This window comes from Schistocerca piceifrons, chromosome 6 (genome assembly GCF_021461385.2).
Source record: "Schistocerca piceifrons isolate TAMUIC-IGC-003096 chromosome 6, iqSchPice1.1, whole genome shotgun sequence".
Classification (NCBI taxonomy): Eukaryota; Metazoa; Arthropoda; class Insecta; order Orthoptera; family Acrididae; genus Schistocerca; species Schistocerca piceifrons.
The window spans coordinates 305,238,009-305,259,563 of NC_060143.1; the positions used below are offsets into that span (position 1 = coordinate 305,238,009).

At 43.1% G+C, this 21,555-nt stretch overlaps 1 protein-coding gene across 1 annotated transcript in view; it reads right to left on the reverse strand.

Annotated features, from left to right (window-relative positions):
- The window catches only part of LOC124802499 (protein borderless), a 470,917-nt gene that overhangs the window by 229,464 nt on the left and 219,898 nt on the right, over positions 1-21,555 (reverse strand). The window contains exon 3 of the mRNA XM_047263317.1: positions 16,775-16,914. Within this exon, the coding sequence (XP_047119273.1) occupies positions 16,775-16,914 (140 nt within the window). The remainder of the gene's footprint in view (positions 1-16,774; positions 16,915-21,555) is intronic.

Sequence of the window (21,555 nt, forward strand, 5' to 3'; positions counted from 1 at the left end):
GGTATATTATGTACAAAAAGGCAGGAGATGAGCTATTTTCTGTTGTTGTTGTATACTATGAATTGTTCTTAAGTTTTAATTTCCTACTGTTGCCGTAATTTCCTTCCTCCTTCATTACTTCGAAGAAATGGCAGACAAATCTTTAATGTTTTAAAGGAAATGAAGCATTGTACTTCACTGCTACGTCATTTCATGACGTTGCCAGACTAAGCTTGGTGCCATTCTGTATTACGAAAGATGTCCAGCGACGGTAGTGAGAAACTACTATGTAGACCAGGTGGGGGCAAGTCATGCACACTGCACGTAAGCCATGACGCACGGTAACAGCAACGTTACTGTCTAATCAATGCTGCGCCAGATCCTACACCACGTGCTTGTTGCTCGTTTCTGTCTGCATTGTTATTAAAATGGCACCGTCGCTTTCCATTTTCTACAGTAACGCAGTATTTCGAGCCAATGCAAGTTTTACCATTAAAAACTAGTCCTACTTTTAAAAACCTTTGTTTAAAAATGAAAAAAATTAGCATTGCTGTTTTATGGCTAATTTATATTTCCGCTTTTTAATCCGGTTATTACTAAAACTGAAAACATTTGTTATAACCGTAAGTAAACAGATGCCGAAAAATATCGGCTATTCAGAACTTAAATAACGGTATCAGTTTTAACCGGTGGGTTTTTCCCCTCTCTACAACATATCTCCGCCCATCGTTCTGCACGGAGCAGGCCAGCCTCCAAACTCCACGTTCTGTGAAGAGGCGTGGACATGGTGCACCTCGTGGTTTCAGCATCCTTCCATAGATGCCCACGAACAGCCGACAGGCCTGGATGTTTCTGGGATGCTGTTCCCCAGGAGCTGGGCCATAAGTATGCGTCCTGTTGGTTGGTTAGTTGGTTTTTTTGGGGGAAGAGACCAAACAGCGAGGTCATCGGTCTCATCGGATTAGGGGACAGGGAAGAAAGTCGGCCGTGCCCTTTTAGAGAAACCATCCCAGCATTTGCCTGGAGCGATTTAGGGAAATTACGGAAAACCTAAATCAGGATGGCCGGACGCGGGATTGAACCGTCGTCCTCCCGAATGCGAGTCCAGTGTGCTAACCACTGCGCCACCTCGCTCGGTATGTGTCCTGTGGAAGAAGCGTTGATGCCAGCGGATTTGCCCACTTGCTATGCGATTCGCCGCTAGAACAATACCCCATTCGCCTCTCCTCCCCTTGTACACTTTCTTTACCGTGTCAAGTGACCACAGCGCCACTAGTCGCGTTAACTCTCGCGGTGGGTACTGGTCAAAATGTTTGGCCTCATAGGCGTAAAAAAATAGTTGTTCACATAATAGGCGAGCCTGTTTTCCAATAATTAACCGAAAGGTATGTCGGCATCTGAAACGAGTACCGTCAAACGGGGTGAGAATGTGCCTCGGTGGGTGACAATGAGCCAACGACGGACTTGACGCTTGCATGCTATACAGCGGTTTTCTGTGCAAATAGGGGGTTCCGTCTGGTCGCTAAAGTCCGCAAGTATCGTCAACTGTCACTTTAGATCCGTGACCGTGTATATTTTACCTCATCACAGCAATCATTATCTAGAGTCCTGTTTCTTCACTGTAGCGTAATTTAAATCACAGGAAGATAAATTAGCACATCAATGCAGTAACTATTGTAGAAGATAAATGCATAGGGACGTTTCTATAAATTGAATAGTTTCTAAATAATACCTGAATGCCATCCACACAAATCCTCTCCTACTCATTAACTTTAAATGCTGCGGTCTCATGATACCCTTACCCCCGACAGTCTACATTCAGTCATCTCTTCACTCAACTTTGTTTTATGTCAACATGACAGCCTTTCCGTTTTACTTAATGCAGCTGTCTATGTGTTTTTATATCCTCGTGCGCAACAATCATTTTCCACTCATCTATATATTTTAATTAATCAACGAATCAAACTTTTATATTTTAACTTATGCAACCGGAGATGTGAATTTTTATTACACAAAACGTTTCTTTCGTCAATCGCCATGCTCAACTTTTGTATTATGTTTTTCAAAATTTTCCTCTCATGTGCCTGACGACTGAGAAATTGCATCCGCTGACAGCCCACCCCCTGTTGGTATGGGACAGGGATGGGGGGGGGGGGGGAGGGGGGAGGTGTATGAAATAACAATAAAGAAAAAAATAACACATGTAAGTGGCGAGGTTACCACTTACGGGGACGAGTGTGACTAACAAATTTTTTGCCCATTTTTCCTTTGATTTTTAGAAGTATGTATCGTACATACTCAAAAAAGGTCGGAGGATGACGGCATCGCATTTGGACAGATGAACAGTTACGCCTAGCATTGGAGAAAATAAAGAATAGGAAGATTTCCATCAGAGAAGCTGCTAAAAAGTGAGTGCAGATGAGATTTTAATTTAATTTTTTTACACTGGAGCCCTCATTATTTTAGAAACATACCTGTAGGTACCTAAGTACACTACTGGCCATTAAAATTGCTACACCAAGAAGCTGGCGTGCTACAGACGCGAAATTTAATCGACAGGAAGAAAATGCTGTGATATGCAAATGATTAGCCTTTCAGAGCATTCACACAAGGTTGGCGGCGGTGGCGACACCTACAACGTGATGACATGAGGAAAGTTTTCAACCGATTTCTCATACACAAACAGCAGTTGACCGGCGTTATCTGGTGAAACGTTGTTGTGATGCCTCGTGTAAGGAGGAGAAATGCGTACCACCACGTTTCCCACTTTGATAAAGGTCGGATTGTAGCCTATCGGGATGCGGTTTATCGTGTCGCGACATTGCTGCTCGCGTTGGTCGAGATCCAATGACTGTTAGCAGAATATGGAATCGGTGAGTTCAGGAGCGGTAATACGGAACGCCGTGCTGGATCCCAACGGCCTCGTTTCACTAGCACTCGAGATGACAGGCATGTTATCCGCATTGCTGTAACGGTCGTGCAGTCACGTCTCGATCCCTGAGTCAACAGATGGGGACGTTGCAAGACAACAACCATCTGCACGAACAGTTCGACGACGTTTGCAGCAGCATGGCTGCGCTTACCTTTGACGCTGCATCACCGACAGGAGCCTGCGATGGTGTACTTAGCGACGAACCTGGGTGCACGAATGGCAAAACGTCATTTTTTCGGATGAATCCTGGTTCTGTTTACAGCATCATGACGGTCGCATCCGTGTTCCGCGACATCGCGGTGAATGCACATTGGAATCGTGTATTCGTCATCGCCATACTGACGTATCACCCGGCGTGTTGGTATGGAGTATTGTTCACATTGACGGCACTTAGAACAGTGGACGTTACATTACAGATGTGTTACGACCCGTGGCTCTACCCTTAATTCGATCCCTGCTAAACCCTACATTTCAGCAAGATAATGTACGACCGCATCTTGCAGGTTCTGTACGTGCCTTCCTGGATACAGAAAATGTTCGACTGCTGCCCTGGCCAGCACATTCTCCAGATCTCTCTCCAATTGAAAACGTCTGGTCAATGGTGGCCGAGAAACGCTCGTAACAATACGCCAGTCGCTAGTCTTAATGAACTGTGGTATGGTGTTGAAGCTGCATGGGCAACTGTACCTGTACACGCCATCCAAGTTTGACTCAATGCCCAGGCGTATCAAGGCCGTTATTACGGCCAGAGGTGGTTGTTCTGGGTGCTTATTTCTCAGGATCTATGCACCCAAATTGAGTGAAAATGTAATCACATGTCAGTTCTAGTTTAATATATTTGTCCAATGAATACCCGTTTACCATTTGCATTTCTTCTTGATGTAGCAGTTTTAATGGCCAGTAGTGTAATATTAGGTATGTTCAACTTTCATCTTAAGATTTGCTAGTAGGTACCTATTGCCAGTGACAGAAATGATTTTTACGTATATTGCAGGTGTAGTATACATCGCATCACCCTTAACATCGAAGTAAAAGGGGGCTATTCTGCAATAAACACGATTTTTGATCAAGACAGTAAGTTGAAAAATATTTTCTTCCCCAAGATCTGTGAATTTCTAATAATAAGCAGAAATTGTCTTCTGCTGGGTTAGTGAGAGGTGAGAATGTGCCACAGACGTGGTTCTACTTGTTCCAGGCTCAAATGAGTAGTAGCACAGTGTCACTTCACATGCGGTGTGAGAACGTTCCACAAAAAAACCTGTGTTACTCTTTTCCTCTCGCCACATAAAAGTTTCGTTGACCCACATTTTGCAAAGCGCCATGTGTAGCGAAGTTGTAACAAAATATGAAAGCCATACAATCATTTGTTTCGAATCAGTGTAAGACAAGCCACAAAATCTGGCACATTCTCACCCCATTTAACGATAAACGTCGCTTTTTATGTGCGTATGTGTATGTGTGTGTGCGCACGTGTGTGCGTGTTGTCTTTCGTCGCAGCGAGAACGTAGCGCAGCGTCCCACAAGACAGCTAATGACAGATGACGCTGACTAGGGATGATAAGGAAGAGGGCCGGCTAATTGAGTTGTATGCCTAATCCAGGCTAACAGGATGATGAAGAATGCATGGGAAGGGAAGCGTCGCGGAACACGTGCCAGCCAAGGTCACGCGGAACCTTCGTCCGTGACAGGATAATCCGCGAGTCGGCTCTCCCGCAGTAATGGAATCTCTAAACAGCGCGATACGCACAAGAGCGCTGCTAATGATGCTACCTAGGCACACAATCCTTTTTAATGAGAAACGTCCGCCTTTCCGGCGTAGTGGGGGGGGGGGGGGGGGATTTTTGTGCTGAGCACTCGAGGGGACGTTAAGAAATTTACAACTTCCTGCCATATTGAAATTGTTTTTCCAGAAATAGAAGTCGAACACGGCACCATACCTTCCACACGCAATACTCTACCCGGCTGACGTATTCGAAATAGCACATTGAGAAAAAGCACTGGCTACACAACGAAGGGTATACGCTCTCCGCAGGACTGACAAAAAGCGGGATACATTTTTTAAAAAATAACCTAATGGTTTCAATTACATTTTAAGGGTTTTATTGCACTTTGAGGATACCTTTTCGTATGAACTCTTTATCTGACAATGTTGCTCTCAAGCAGCATCAAAATTGCGAACTGTTTTTTGTAACATATTTCAACTACCGTCCTTGTAAGGGAAAAAGTGCTTGCAAGCCACGTTTAAGCTCTCATACACAACGATACTGTGGATCTCTGCTGAAAACTTTCTGCATAGTATGCATCTTTAGCAAACACCGTGCAAAGTTATATGAGTGTTAGTGTACGGCGTAGCAGAGGTAATGAGTTATTACACAGATTTGTTAATGAATTCTTTATCGGGATATTACAAATGGACTTATCTCTTCTGGGAAGAGGAACACTGACTATGGCTACTGTATGGACAACAAGTTCAGAATAAGAAGAAAACACCCCTCTTGTACCAGTGCCAGACGTACACTACGACAGTTTTTGGTAACTGGCCAGAGTATTGACCAAACCTCATGGGTATTCGACTGTAAAATGTGGAAAATGGGAAACTGTTCTCTGCTTTGTAGAAGAAAAGGACTTTTTTGAAGGTACTTTACATGAAATAGCTTACAATGCAACCATTTTTTCAGGCACAGGAACAACATTGCCGTCATTCACTTTTCATGAGCACAGATACTTATAGGCAGCATACTGTATTATGCATTTGCCCTTCTCCATCATCCTAGACTGTTTTTAACATCATCTCAGAATCACGCTTTATATACGCATCTATTTACAGGAGCCGGTGCCTATAACTTTGACACTCCGTAGCGTCGTTGGTTGACGTTTCCGGACATGAGTTCCTCAGTAAAACTTGATCTACTAAATCCCGTCTTCAACCTCGAGAAGTGTGTAACATCAGTTGCGAAACACCCTGTATACACGGTGGATCGTCTAAAACTTGTATTGCAAATACTGCCGAAATGGAAAGTGCTATTGATAGGTGGTTTTCAAAGAATTGATTGATTCAAATGGTTCAAATGGATCTAAGCACTTTGGGACTTACCATCTGAGGTCATCAGTCCCCTAGAACTTAGAACTATTTAAACCTAACAATCCTAAGGACATAACACACACCAATGCCCGAGGCAAGATTCGAACCTGCGACCGTAGCAGCCGCGTGGCTGCGGACTGAAGCGCCTAGAACCGCTCGATCACCGCGGCCGGCATGGATTGGTAGTCAGTGGCTCCTAATGCTAGTCAATCGACATAGTGTAATACTACTTAGAAAGTTACTTTCTTGTGCAAACATACACCTTTTAAATGGAACAATGCCTATTGTCATTAACAAACTAAAAGTAGGGTAAATTAGAATGTCATTGATGTCTGTTGCAGGGTTCTAGTGAGAGTAGTTTACGAGATACCGTGTTTAAAGAAGTTCCCACTCTGACAATTGTCCAATACCTTCGGTAGAACACACTAAAGAGCAACACAAGTACACACACTGGTCATGTGGATTCTGACCAGTTACGAGACAACTGACAATAACAGTTTGTGCTCAAAATGACCACTGGAAGTGGCAATACACGCTTCCAATCTGGTATGGAACGACTGCTGCAGACGTGCTAGCATTTCAGCCAAGATATCCGAGCACGATGAGGTAATACGTCGTTGCATATCATCATGTGTAGTTGATATGTCCTTGTGGGTAACGCCTTTCAGCTTTTCCCACAGAAATATATCTACACCAATCAAACCAAAGAAATGGGCCAGCCAAGTTTCAGGCCCTTGCCGTCCATTCCAACGATTTGGAAACAATTCGTGAAGACATACTGTTTTAATCCGCGAACTACGGGATGGATAGCCATCATGTTGGAACCATAGGTTCCTCCTAGTTCGCAGAAGAACTTCTTTTAGCACCCGTGGAAGATGGTCTGGTAGGAGCCTGCGATACCTATGCGTGTTGAGTGTTCCGTCTGGGAAATACGGGCCTATGAGGTGATGGTTCGCTATTCCACACCACATATTTACACTCCATGGACGCTGACGTACTGTCTGACGATGTCATCGACAATAGCCAGGAAATCAATAAAGCACATTTCGTCGGTTTATATGGTCATGACTTGTAAATAGGGCATCATCATTAAACAAGATACACTATATTATACATCTGAAGTATCTTGTACTAATGCCCATGTACAGAAGTTAACATGATTCTCTTAGTCGTTTTCATGCAGCTATTGCAGGAGAGAGATGTGGCAGTGTTGGAACCCATGTCGATGGAGAATGCGTGGAACACTTGGCTGACTCAAGTCACTTCCTCGTGCGATTGTGCGGGAACTGACGTGGGGATCAACTACAACAGCAGCAAGAACATTAATTTCCCCTTCACCTGTTTCTTTCTGTTGTGTTGCCTAAGTGTTACATTATCACTTTCACGTAACTGGTTGAAGAGGTTCATAAATAATTGCATAGATGGTTGATTTCTGTTGGGATATCTTGCGTACACTGTACGAGAACGAACCCCGTGCACAGTGAGCATTTCGGCTCTTTCTGCATTGGCAAATCCCATCGTCCACTCAAGAGCTTTTACTTGGACTTCCACTCATTAACTGACCAGCAAGTCGCAGTGCACTCATGGGACACGCAAGCAAACTGCAAGCAAAAATAACAACATCGTACCCAGAAACTGCGCAAGTTGAATGGCAGAAACAAGTGTCGGCGTGGAAATTTTTCAAAACTACAATATCTCGTAAATGAGTCGCTTAGAATTCTGTAACAAATGCCACAGACATTCTAATTTACTCTGCTTTTAGTTGGTTAATGTCAACAGGCATTGTACCTTTTAGAAAAGTGTGTGCCTGCACAAAAAATACATCTTCGAAGTATTATTACAATCTGTTTACCGGCTAACAATACGAGCCCCTTACTACCGATCCATTACGTGAAAACCACACATCAAGGTCACTTTCCATTTCCGCAACATTCGCTAGTTTTAGGTGAGTCACCCTGTATATCAGTACAGTAACTGTCTTATATAGTGGATAACATACAATATGGATTCTTTCTTTCTTTCTCTTTCCCTCTCTCTCTCTCTCTCTCTCTCTCTCTCTCTCCCTCTCTGTCTCTCTCTTTCTCTGTCACTTCTTCATTTTCTCATTTTTTAACGGAGCTAACACGTTATCACATAATGCCTAATTCTGAGTTTTTGTTCTACCTCGTTGTAGAAGTACATTCTTATGTAACTGAACAAAAGATGTTTCATCCCGTATATCTACATCTACATTTGTGCTCCGCAAGCCACCTTGTGGTGTGTGGCGTAGGGTACTTTATGCACTCCCGTCACTTTCCCCATTTCTTGCTATAGTTGCGAATGGTTCGCGGAAAGAACGATTGCCGGTAGGCCTTTCTGTGAGCTCGAATCTCTGACTTTATCTTAATGGTCTTTTCGAGATATGCAAATAGGAGGAAAAAAATATTTGTTGACTCTTCTAGGAACATACGCTCTCGGAACTTTATGAGTAGACCTGAGCGTGATGCAGAACTCTTCTCTTGCAGCGTCTGCCGCTGGAATTCGTTCATCATTTCGATGACGCTTTCATGTTTACTACATGTACACGCAACGAAACGCGATGCTGCTTTTTAGATCTTATCTGTTTCATGTATCAATCCAATCTGTTACGGGTCCCGTACGAGCAATTTTGAAGTATTGATCAAACGAGGGCTTTGTACATGACCTCCTTTGAAGACGGAGTACAGTTCCTGAGAATTCTTCCAATGAATTTCAGTCTGGCATCTGCGAAAGGCGATTAGATTTAAATCATCCTTGTAGTTTAAATTGTCTCGTTCGCATGCTCGTAAGTATTTTGTGGAAGTAACTTCTTCCCGTGATTGTTCGGCAATCGTATAGTCACACAATAATTGATTTTTCCCTCTATATGTACGCGTAATATGTTTCAGTGGTTTATATTCAGGGTCAGCTGTACCTCCCTGTGCCAAGAGTCTTTGTAAGTAAGTGGCTGAATGAGTAAAGAAAGAAAAAGGAAGAAAGTGAGAACTGCAACTGAGGGCAGGCTATCTGAAATGATACCTGCGGGCTCCGTTCTAAACCATTACGTCATTTATCAACAGATCTCCCTTTAGTCTTCTCCTTATCGTGTGTTGTTTTCTGTATTGGCAGACGGATCCATACAGAAAAAAATTCTTATCAATTTCGGAAAGACGTCAGAAGAGGAACACCGCTTTCGAAAAGATACCAGAACATTAGCAAGACTTTCAAGCTGAGAAACTGAACGCTAGCCAAACTACACAAGCACAGTTTGTTTACAGATGTACAGGTATACAGTAACAGTATCGTCAGGCGGCTATGTTCTGTAACGTCAGTAAAGTATATACTGATCGGCCAGACCATTATGACCACCGACCTGCTGTCTACATAAACTCGTCTAGGCGATAGCAGTGTCATATGGCGAGGAAGGCCTGCTAGTTAGAAACACGCACGTTGCATGTAGTATCAGTGAGCGTGTTGTCCGTGTGTAAAATGGGGAAGGCGCGCGACCTATCTGAGTTTGACCGAGGGAAGTTTGTGATGGCCCGGAGGCTCGGCACGAGCCTTTCGGAAACTGCACGACTTGTCGGTGTTCGAGGAGTGCTGTGGTGAGTGTCTTCAATGCTTAACGAAACCAAGGTAAAACTAAGTCCAGACGTCTTGGTGTTGGGCGGCCACCCCTCATTAAAGATGTAGAACGTCGTAGATTAGGTAGACTGATAAAACAGGACAGGCGAAGAACGGTGGTTAAACTAACATCAGATTTAATGCTGGCCAGATAACAAGTGTGTCTGAACACACAGTGCACAGAACATTCCTAACAGTGGTCCTCCACAGCGGACGATCGATGCATGTGCCAGTGTTAACATCACAACACAGGCAACTATCACTCAAAGGGCACATGACCAACGGCACTGGACGTTGGCACAGTGGCAGAAAATTACCTGGTCTGATGAATCCCGATATCTTCTTCATCATGCGGATCAAAGGGCGCGAGTCCGTCGTCTCCCAGCTTCTTAACACATGTACCGTGGAACGGAGACAAGCTGTCGGCGGCTTCGTTACGCCAGAACATTCACGTGGGCATCCATGAGTCCACTGGAGCTCGTGCAAGGCACCATGACGTCGCAGGCAAAGTACACATCTTCGTGACATATTTCAGGACGCCAGTAGCACTTTTCAACAAGATAATGCGCCTAGTCACAAGGCCAGGAGTGAGATGGAGTGGTTCGAGGAACACAGTTTCGAGTTTCAATTGATGTACTAGTCCTACAGTTCGCAAAATCTGAACCCTATAGAACGCATCTGGTACGTGATTGAACGTGGCGTCAGAGTTCATCGCCCCCTCCCCGGAATTTACTGGAATTAGGAGACTTACAAGTGTATATGTGGTGCCAACATGCTGCCTGTTAGGCAGGTGATCATAATTCTTTCTTACTACACACAAACAAATACCCGCATCGAAATGTTACAGTTCGCTCTCTGTGGTGGAGATACGGTCGTATGTTACCGTTCACTGTCGGTGAATTTTCGAGCACTGACTCAAAAGAAACGAAATTTCTCGCACTGTTAAGTAACTGTTTTTCGACAGCGATCCGTGTCTGACTTGGCGTCAAGTTTCAAAATTGTTCGATCAACTCAGTGGCAATAGACAAAAGAAGCGTTTTTGCGCCGTAAAAAGTGGCTTTCTATAAATGAACAGTCAGAAAACTTCGGGTTTATTATGAAACTTAAAAAATCAGCGAGAGCAACTTTTCAGATGCTGTCAGAAGCTTCTGCCTGACCGTGCTCGTTGCATGTGCATTAGAGATCAGAAATGAGTTCCAGTATACTCGACCTAAACTCGCCAGCGAGTCCTGCGGTATCCCCGCTCTCGCCGTGTCAGTGCGCCCATAGATTCATAGATTCGACTCGTAAGTGTCCGCAGTCACAGATGGATACTGACGCGATACAAACCGTCTCCCTAATGCATCCAATTCCAGTCCAGTTCTGTGGGATTCAAACGGGTGAGCGAGCCGGCCACGCCATGCGTGCAGTATCTTCCGTTTCGAGTAGAACATCAAACACTCGTGCTCTATGAGGCCGAGCTTTATCGTCCATCAGTACGAAGTCTGGGCCCACAGCATATAGCAACAACCGCACATGTCCCAAGATCTCGTCACAATAGCTGACAGCCGTCAAACCTTGCCGATTCACCCTTATAATTTGATGAAGAGGTGTTATCAACATAATCCCTGCCCACACCATTAGGCATCCTCCTCGATACCGATCACTTTCCACAAAGTTTGGGACCATAAATTCCACGTTCCCTCCAGATATGAATTCTTCCTTTATAACTCTCCAGATCAAATAGGTACTCATCTGTGAAAGAACATTGGCCCACTGTTTGACCGTCTACGCAATATGCTGACAACTCCCCTCTAGACATTCCCCTCCGTGAAGAGGCGTCAGAAGAAGACATACAGCAGGTATACGACAATAAAGGCCACTCTGCTGAAGTCTTTTGTACGCCGTTTGTCACGATACGACGCGTTCAGTGGATGCTGCCAGGTCAGATGCCAGTTGCCGCGCTATACTAAGGCTGCACCATCATGCCCTTACAGCCAATTAACGGTCTTCTCCTTCTGATGTCATAGGTGGTCGCCCATGCTCTGGTCTTCGATATACAGTTTCGGTCTCTATAAACTGTCGCCACATCCGGCAAATATCAGATCGATTCACATAAAGCCAGCGGACCACATCAGTTTGTTACTGTCCTGCTTCCTTTCTTCCTATGGCCCTTCACCGCAGACAGTCGTCTCTGTGCCATACTGCACCGTCTGTGACTGTGTACACGGCGATTGTGGATGTGGGACTGCCCAGCAAACACTACCCCGTTTGATAGGTGCCCTGACGTCATCGCGGGCGTGGTTGCCCGTTGACCGGAGTGCCGTCTTCTGTACAGAACACGATCGTACGGATATTTGATGACAGTTCGTATGATTATATCATTAATTGGCCACAGGACGGGGAAAAAGCGGTTTGTTGCTTTAATTTTGGACACCAGTGTACATCGTTCAAGCTTATGACGAATTTAGTTCTCATCTAGATGCTGTTCGTGCTGCTGCTGATAGAAGTGTACCGCATTTGTAATAGCTCAGATTTTGTGAGTATTTTGCAATCCATCCCATGTTTGTGGTATGTCTTTATCGATAAATAAGAAGTTTTGAAATAAGCTTTAATTTATTCGCGACTTCGAGGTTATTCAACTGCTTAGGTATCGTGTCGACAAGATGTTTTCGGCTTCAAGCAGTCAACCCGCTACGACCAGCGGGAGCCCTGCATTAACAGCTCTCAAGCGTCAGCGGTCGGCGCCACCACCTTCGGCTACGATCACTGCGGCCACAGTGAGACTGCAAATTGCGATACACGTTTTCAATTTCAGTTTACGCGACAGAGCGGAGAAGGAGAGGCTGGACCTCGCTCTACAGCTTGGTCTGCCTGAGTTACGTGAGTTATGTATGTTTTATTCTCCAAGGCAACTTTCCATTCCTTGGCGATTTACAGTCGCTAACCACTCATGAATCGATTAATTGGTGCTGTCATCAGCCGCAGGTCGCATTACTATTTTCGTGATTTTTAACGCTTTAATTTTCCAACTCTGTTTCTGTCTTGTACTCTGATGATGTCATAATAATTTGATTTTTTTTTTGTACTACGGTTGAAATAATTATTTGTTTGCCCGTAAATTGTTTTGTGACCACCATTTAAATCGACTTGTCCAGTGTAATGCTGGTGGCGACCCTTCGTAATTAATTACTCAGTATTACTTGTTTAAGAAACCCCTATTTCAGTAGCTATTTTCATTCCAATCCATCATAAAGTTTCCTGATTTACCTAATTTCTTCTCAAATTAAGTAAAATGTTTCCTCGTTCATCTCTTTCACTTGGTAGTTATTAGGTTCCCCTACATATTGACAGCCCGAATTCCTTAACCAAGAGCTAGTGGACGAGGCTGTCGGATAGATTCGTATATTTATCTTCAGCGTTTCTTATGCGCAACAGTCTTTATATCCGTGTAATCCAAGTGTTTCATAGGGGTATTGCATCATCCCTCAAGATCAGATATTATGAATTAGCAAGATTTGGCCATTTACACACCCATAGACTATTCGTTGAGGCGGTGTTGTGCTCACAGTACGCCGACTTTTGATAAGTTCAGTGTTAACTTTCATAAATTTTATCTCCTACTTTAATGCTCTTTCGAATTATCTTGATAGCATCATGTGTAGTTCTTCTGAGATCGTCTTGGAGTTCTTTCATGGGGGTAGCATTATTCATAAATTGGATCAATTCGTCTCATGTGCTTAATTTCTCTTTGTAGAATTCTCTACTTTTTCTTTGTCGATTTCGCCCTTCAACCGTCCCCACAGACACAGATCGAAAGTGGTAAGGTCTGGAGACCTTGGTGGTCAAGAATCGTGACCACTTCTGCCGATCCAACTATCAGCGAGTGTCAGACTTACATGATGTGTCAACTGACGACTAGATAGTGGAGATACCGCTTCATGCTTGAAGACCGTACCCATACTTGTAACCGGAGATGGAAATCGGCCATGCCCTTTCAAAGAAACCATCGCTCCATTTGCCTAAAGCGATTGAGGGAAATTATGGGAAACATAAATCAGGATGGCCAGACGCGGGTTTGAACCCTTGTCCTGCCCAATGCGAGTCCAGTGTGCTAACGACTGAGCCACCTCGCTTGGTGACGATTATATTGGAAACCAGTTTTCAAGAGAGTCTAGGACGATGAGGCAACACAACAGGTCCTATCAACGTCAAGGCTTAGGGAACACAGACTCTACAACTTATCTGAGAAGGCAGAGTGAAGAAAGGCAAACTTACGTATTTGGTATTAGTAGATTTTATGCTGAGACCCTTGAATGGAAAACGCATTTTGAAAGTCTGAATGCAGCGAGTACAAAATGCAGTGACCGAAAGCTCATACAGAATTTGTACAGAAAACAAACGAAGGACATATATGGGAAACAGTAGTCAGAATAGAGTGGAACATAGTTCTAGCCTATCCCTGTGTTATTCAGTTTGTAGGCTGAGAAATTTGGGAAGAGGATTGCAGTTGAGGAAGAAGAAATACAAAATCTGAGATTTGTTGATAACAATGTAACCCTATAATGTAACCCTGTCAGAGATGTCAAAGTACTTGGAAGATAAATTGAACGGACTGTATAGTGTCTTGAAGACAGGTCACAAGATGAATATTAATTAATACACAATTTATATTAGGATGCTGATTCGTCTGTCTCCAACACTAGCAACAAAGAGCGAAAGTCCCTGAACGTAGTTGTTTCTTCGAGTTCACGTTTTCGTTTACATATATACCAAAAAAATTTGGGGCGTTCTACCCTCCAACTTGCACAGTTCATATGCTATATCAGTTGTCCGCAAGACTATTTGTGTACAAAATTGAATATAGTGTTTTTTTCGAAATTTAGAAAAAGGCCATTTTCATTGAGTCACTTAATTCTTCAGAAAATATTTTTAACGCTCTCTTCTGTTGCGTTATTTCTAATGGGATTTCTTACAACACCAGGGTCATCTGCAAAGAGAATTCTCCTTGATGGATGTAAAGTGAAAGGGCATTCACGTGTATAAGAAGTAGGAACGAACCCAAAATTTAACAACTTAAATTGGAAGGAACACACAGAAAATGTTCTGGGGAAGGCTGCAAAGACTGCGTTTATTGGCAGGACATTTAGAAAATGTAACAGATCTAAGGAGACTGCGTACACTACGCTTGTCCGTCCTCTTTTAGAATACTGCTGCGCATGTGGGATTCTACCAGATAGAACTGACGGACTACATCGAAAAAGTTCAAAGAAAGGCAGCACGTTTTGTATTATGGCGAAATATGGGAGAGAGTGTCACTGAAATGATACGGGATTTCGACTGGACATCATTTGGAGAAAGGCGTTTTTCGTTGCATCGATATCTTCTCACGGAATTCCAATAACCAACTTTCTTCTTCGAAACCGAAAATATTTTGTTGACACCGACGTACATAAGTAAAACCGATCACCACGATAAAATAAGGGAAATCAGAGCTCGTACGGAAGATGTAGGTGTTCGTTCTTTCTGCGCGATATACGAGATTGGAAGAACAGAGAATTGTGAAGGTGGTTCGATGAACCCTCTGCGAGGCACTTAAATGTGATTTGCAAAGTGTCCAAGTAGATGAAGATGTAGAACCCTGTGGGATTCTTTTCGGGATTTCTCCACAGTCTTTTTCCAATATCGTTTTAATTATTTAGCACGATGTTTTGCACCTTGTTCATTAAGTATGGTTCAAACTAGTTGTTTGTAAAGTCATCAATTTCATAAAACATGGTTTTTCTCAGAGAGTTACATGATTTACACTACAGATGGGCAACGTTGATCATCGGGCCGGAACAGCGCGCGAATGGTTTCAGTCCGGAACGCGGAAAAAATTTGTGGGAGAGGGAGGGTGAACGTATTAGAAAGCTGCACTATTGAAACTCAATGTAATTTACAATGAATTAACTGCAACCAGTTGCATTTATAAGCGTTTATTTTTACCTTTATGATATTTCGAGATGCCTAACATCCCCTCTTCAGATATTTATATTTATTTACGCATTGGAACAATGACGTGGCGAAATTTACCAACGTACGTTTTTAAGATAATTCTTGCAAAACGTCGAAAGTAAAGAAACACTTTTTCACGACATGTAAATAAATTTAAACTTCAGAAGATGCAGTTAACATGAAATGAATTTAACTGCCAAAACGCGTGTTTTGAAGTAGAATTTACTGGCGTGGTGTGTCGGGAAGGAGATGCAATTCCTATCGGAGCGTTATTGCAAACACAGTGTCACGGACGCCACCACCCAAGAAATGTAAAAAAAAATCGTTAAATGTGTTTAACTTTTATTAACAACATACTTTTTAAAATCATTACTGATGTGTAAGTTGGTTAGAGAACCTGAAAATATCTTTTAGCGCGATCTTAGCTACACCAAAGTATTTTCCGTAATGTTTAGACCGAGTGATGCAGAAAAAAGAATAGATATTTCGTTCATTGTAGTTGTTTTTCATTCAAAACATACATTTTAAGCGACCTAAATCGGAAAAAATGAATATGACATTTGTTAAAAAAAGTCACTTAGATTTTTGGGTTAAGTTTCACTGAAAAATTTAAATCAGTTACGGAATCTGATACAGGAAATAATTAAAAGCAACAAATTTTTTTTTTCAAACTTTAAAATATAAAGTACCAGACAATATTACAATATTTACAAATGGTGTGCACAAAGAACCCTCCCCTTGCCCCCTGTATTAGTATTGCGATGTTTAATGAAGTATGTGAATGAGTCCCGTGCGTTACCAGAGGCTATCCACGTGTGATAATTGGTGAGTGAAGGTGTAAATAGCATTCTTAGTGGAGCAAACCTTCTGTAATGCAAACCGTCATGTGGTAAGTAAAAGCAAACCAGTGTTTGGATTAAAGATCACATCAACAACGGAGAGTGTAGAAACCTCGTTAGTTCGATAGCGTGTTGGAGGGAGCCGGCAATGCGATACAAAATATTACATATAAGAGCGCTCCAAGCTTTAATGTCTTATTGGAGGTATAGTCAGCTCCGTTGGTAAAGAATGCCGTTTGTAGACATTTTACTATATTTTCGTCCCCACAGTTTGGCTGTGAAAGTGACGAGCAAAGGCTGCCAAAGGCTTCAGCGAGAAGAAAGTGCCGTGGACGGGAGACTCACGTCTTTGTTCCAGCGCAGGATGTGCGGGATGACGATGTCGTGCGGGAAGTCGAGCTGGCAGTTGAAGACGACGTACTCGCCCACGGCCGCCGTCAGGAACGTCGCCTGCTTCTCCTCCTCCATCAGCGCGCACGCGCTGCCTGCGCACACCACAACACAGCACCAGTCAAAATCACAGGCGTACAAACTCTCCTACCAGCCTGCCGGCCCCTGTATCCGCCCCAACCATTACAGCAGTTCAGCCTGTCGCAACGGAGGCACAAGGGATCACGTGTACTGAAGCACAGTGGTTGGTGCACGCCATATTCTGTTTGTGAAAGCCTGGCAAGCTCCATGGGTCCCGTTCAGCCTGCTGCACTTGTCAACAGGTTGCGCTATCACTCCAAAGCGATTAACCAGGTGTGTGTTTGGGTAGGTTGTATCAAATGTTCCAATGTGTGTGAATTCCTAAAGGACCACACTGCTGAGGTCATCTGTCCCTAGACTTACACACTACTTAAACTAACATAACGCTAAGCACATCACACCCATGCCCAAGGGAGGACTCGAACCTCCGGTGGGAATGGCGCCCGATTCATGACATGGCGCCTAGAACCGCGCGGCCACTCCGAGCAGCTAGGTAGTATCACATCGGTGGGAGCAGCAAAATGAACAAACCAAATGGATAAATATAAGGCGAAATTAAGAATTAGGGATTATACGAAGTGATTCAGCAATAACTATACTTCACAAAAGAAGACGAAGTAAATATTCCAGAATTCGAATCGAGTACAGCTGCCAACATGAGTAACGTAAAAGTAAATATACTCGTAGTAGCGAAGCAGCTTAAATCACTTAGTTAAAGCAAGTCGTCTGATCCAGACTGTATACCAATTATGCTCCTTTCGGAGTGTGCTGATGCATTAGTTCCATACTTAACAATCATATACAACCATTCGCTCGACGAAAGATCCGTACCCAAACACTGGAAAGTTCCACAGGTCAGACCAATATTCAAGAAAGGTAGTAGGAGTAATCCACGAAATTACAGGCCCATATCGTTAACGTCGATATTCAGCAGGATTTAGGACCATATGTCGTGTTCGAACATTATGAATCAGCTCGAAGAAAACGGTCTATTGACACACAGTCAACATGGGTTTAGAAAACATCGTTCCTGTGAAACACAACTAGCTCTTTATTCACATGGAGTCTTGAGTGCTATTGACAAGGGATTTCAGATCGATTGTGTATTTCTGGATTTCCGGAAGGCTTTTGACACTGTACCACAGAAGCGGCACGGAGTGAAATTGCGTGCTTATGGGTATCGTCTCAGTTATGTGACTTGATTTGTGATTTCCTGTCAGAGGTCACAGTTCGTAGTAATTGACGGAAAGTCATCGAGTAAAACAGAAGTGATTTCTGGCGTTCCCCAAGGTAGTGTTCCTTATTTTATCTATATAAACGATTTGGGGGACAATCTGAGCAGCCGTCTTCTGTTGTTTGCCGATGACGCTGTCGTTTATCGACTAATAAAGTCATCAGACGATCTAAACAAACTGCAAAACGATTTAAAAGAAATATCTGAATGGTGCGAAAAGTGGCAATTGACCCTAAATAACGAAAAGTGTGAGGTCATCCACTTCAGTGCTAAAAGGAATTCGTTAAACTTCGGTTACACGATAAATCAGTCTAATCTAAAACCCGTAAATTCAACTAGATGCTTAGGTGTTACAATTACGAACAACTTAAATTGGAAGGAACACACAGAAAATGTTGTGGGGAGGGCTAACCAAAGACTGCGTTTTATTAGCAGGACACTTAGAAAATGTAACAGACCTACTAAGGAGACTGCCTACACTACGCTTGTCCGTCCTCTCTCAGAATACTGCTGCGCGGTGTGGGATCCTTACCAGATAGGACTGACAGAGTACATTGAAAAAGTTCAAAGAAAGGCAGCCCGTTTTGTATTATCGCGAAATATGGGAGAGAGTGTCACAGAAATGATAAAGGATTTTGGGCTGGAAATCATTAAAAGAAAGTCGTTTTTCGTTGTGACGAAATCTTCTCACGAAATTCCAATCACCAACTTTCTCCTCCGAATCCGAAAATATGTTTTTGATACCGACCTACATAGGGAGGAACGATCACCACGATAAACGAAGGGAAATCAGAGCTCGTACGGGAAGATATATGTGTTCATGCTTTCCACGCGCTGTACGAGATTGGAATAATAGAGAACTGTGAAGGTGGTTCGATGAACCCTCTGCCAGGCACTTAAATGTGATTTGCAGAGTATCCATGTAGATGTATATGTACATGAGTATAACGTATGCATCAAAATAGACGTAAAAATGTTAAATGAAGTTTCGTCAGAAATTGCTTTATTTCAGAGTTACGGAGTAGAGTGGTACCACAAGTGCAACACAAGCAACATTAAATTAATTCTCCTCAGAGAGGAATGACACGAGGAGACCCAAAATTCGATACAACTACGTACTGTACATTCGCGGTAGAAGATGTTCAAAATAATGTCCATGCACACGGAGACAGTACGTGCACTAAGTCTTATCGCTCTCGAAGTGTTTGAGGCTCCATTTACCTCATTCAGCACAGTTGCACAGCCATTCTCATTTGACTGATGTAGTTGTGCCACATTCTTTATCCCAACACCATACACGAGTTCCCTGACATGGCCCCAAAGGTCGAAAGTCAAGGGCTAGGATCCGGAGATCTGGAGGGCCAAGTAACTGGGCCTGCACGACCTGTCCATTTACCGGGATTAGGAAAATGTCTTACCTGCCTGTCTTCTAACTGAAATGTGTTTAAGTCGGTTCGTGTAGCGAGTAGGACATCATGAAGCAGACCAACCAATTCGTGTTGCAAAAACTTTCGATACGCTCTGCCACTCAAGCGCTGTGGAATAACGAGCGGTCCACTATGCCACGCCAAATGTTCACTACAAAACTATGCTGATATCGTCATGCTATGCTAACCTGAGGATCCTCATGAGCCCAAATGTGAACCACAGCGCCATAGAAACCGAAGTCAAGCAAACAAAGCATTTCGTAGCAGAATCAACCGAGCAGTGTGAAGGTGTGTCTAAGGCAATATTAGTCAAGCAGGTGAACACGACACGTCAGAAGCTTGTACTGGTCTATGACGTAATACCTACCAAAAATGACATTATGCATCATAGCTCGGAAATAAAGCAATTTCACACAAATCTTTAACATTTTACTCTTATTTTAATGCATACATTACATACACGAATTGTGACAGTTGCGTTTGAACAACCCTGTATACCAGTCCCAAAATAGAGCCCAAGTCCAGCAGGAGGAAAGTTTTCGTGTGTTTTGAGGCCGCATCAATTAAATCTGTAGCCCTCTAGCAACATAAATTGTGTAAGAAGTTACTAAACACTCATTCAGGGACGTCGAGTACGTTAATATATGTCTGTAAATTTGACCAGCAGATTTTTCACTCCATAAATGCTTTGAAAGAGGACAAAGACTTAGTGGCTGACAAGTATGTAGAAATAAGTGCTAAACGTAAGGTCATTTAACAATACATTCTGAATTTACAATAAAAGTTGATTGAAACAAGAAAAAAGTATGGCTCAGTCGCTATTAAAAGCCACATTCTGGTAGTATTCAACGTAGTAGGAGGAAAGTGTAGAATCAAAGAAAAGCTTCTTCTTACAGAAATATACATTTTAGATTAAAATACTATGAAAAACGAACTTCGTGTTTGCTACAATACATTTGGGAAAGTTAGGAATGAGCACCGACCTACTATCGATATGAACTCGTCTAGATGTCCGGAAGGCTTTTGACATTGTACCACACAAGCGGCTTGTAGTGAAACTGCGTGCTTACGGAATATCGTCTCAGTTATGTCGCTGGATTCGTGATTTCCTGTCAGAGACGACAAATTTCGTACGAATTGACGGATTGTCATCGAGTAAAATACAAGTGATTTCTGACGTTCCACAAGATGGTATTATTGGCCCTTTGTTGTTCCTTATTTATATAAATGGTATGGGAGACAATCTGAGCAGCCGTCTTAGGTTGTTTGCAGATGCCGCCGTCGTTTATCGACTAGCAGAGTCATCAGAAGATCAAAACAAATAGCAAAACGATTTAGAAAAGATATCTTTATGACGCAAAAATTCGCAATTGACCATAAATCACAAAAAGTGTGAGGTCATCCATGTCAGTACTAAAAGGAATTCGTTAAGTTTCTGTTACATGAGAGATCCGTCAAATCTAAAGGCCATAAATTAAACCAAATACCTAGGAATTACAATTAAAAAATTGGGAAGAACTCATAGAAAATGTTGTTGGGAAGGCTAACCAAAGATGCGTTTTATTGGCAGGACACTTAGAAAATATAACAGACCTACTAAAGAGACTGCCTACACTACGCTTGTCCGTCCTCTTTTAGAGGAGGAGGATATTAGTGTTTAACGTCCCGTCGACAACGAGGTCATTAGAGACGGAGCGCAAGCTCGGGTGAGGGAAGGATGGGGAAGGAAATCGGCCGTGCCCTTCCAAAGGAACCATCCCGGCATTTGCCTGAAGCGATTTAGGGAAATCACGGAAGACCTAAATCAGGATGGCCGGAGACGGGATTGAACCGTCGTCCTCCCGAATGCGAGTCCAGTGTGCTAACCACTGCGCCACCTCGCTCGGTCCTCTTTTAGAAAACTGCTGCGCAGTGTGGGGTTCTTACCATATAGGATTGAAGGAGTATATCGGAAAAGTTCAAAGAAGGGCAGCACGTTTTATATTATCGCGAAA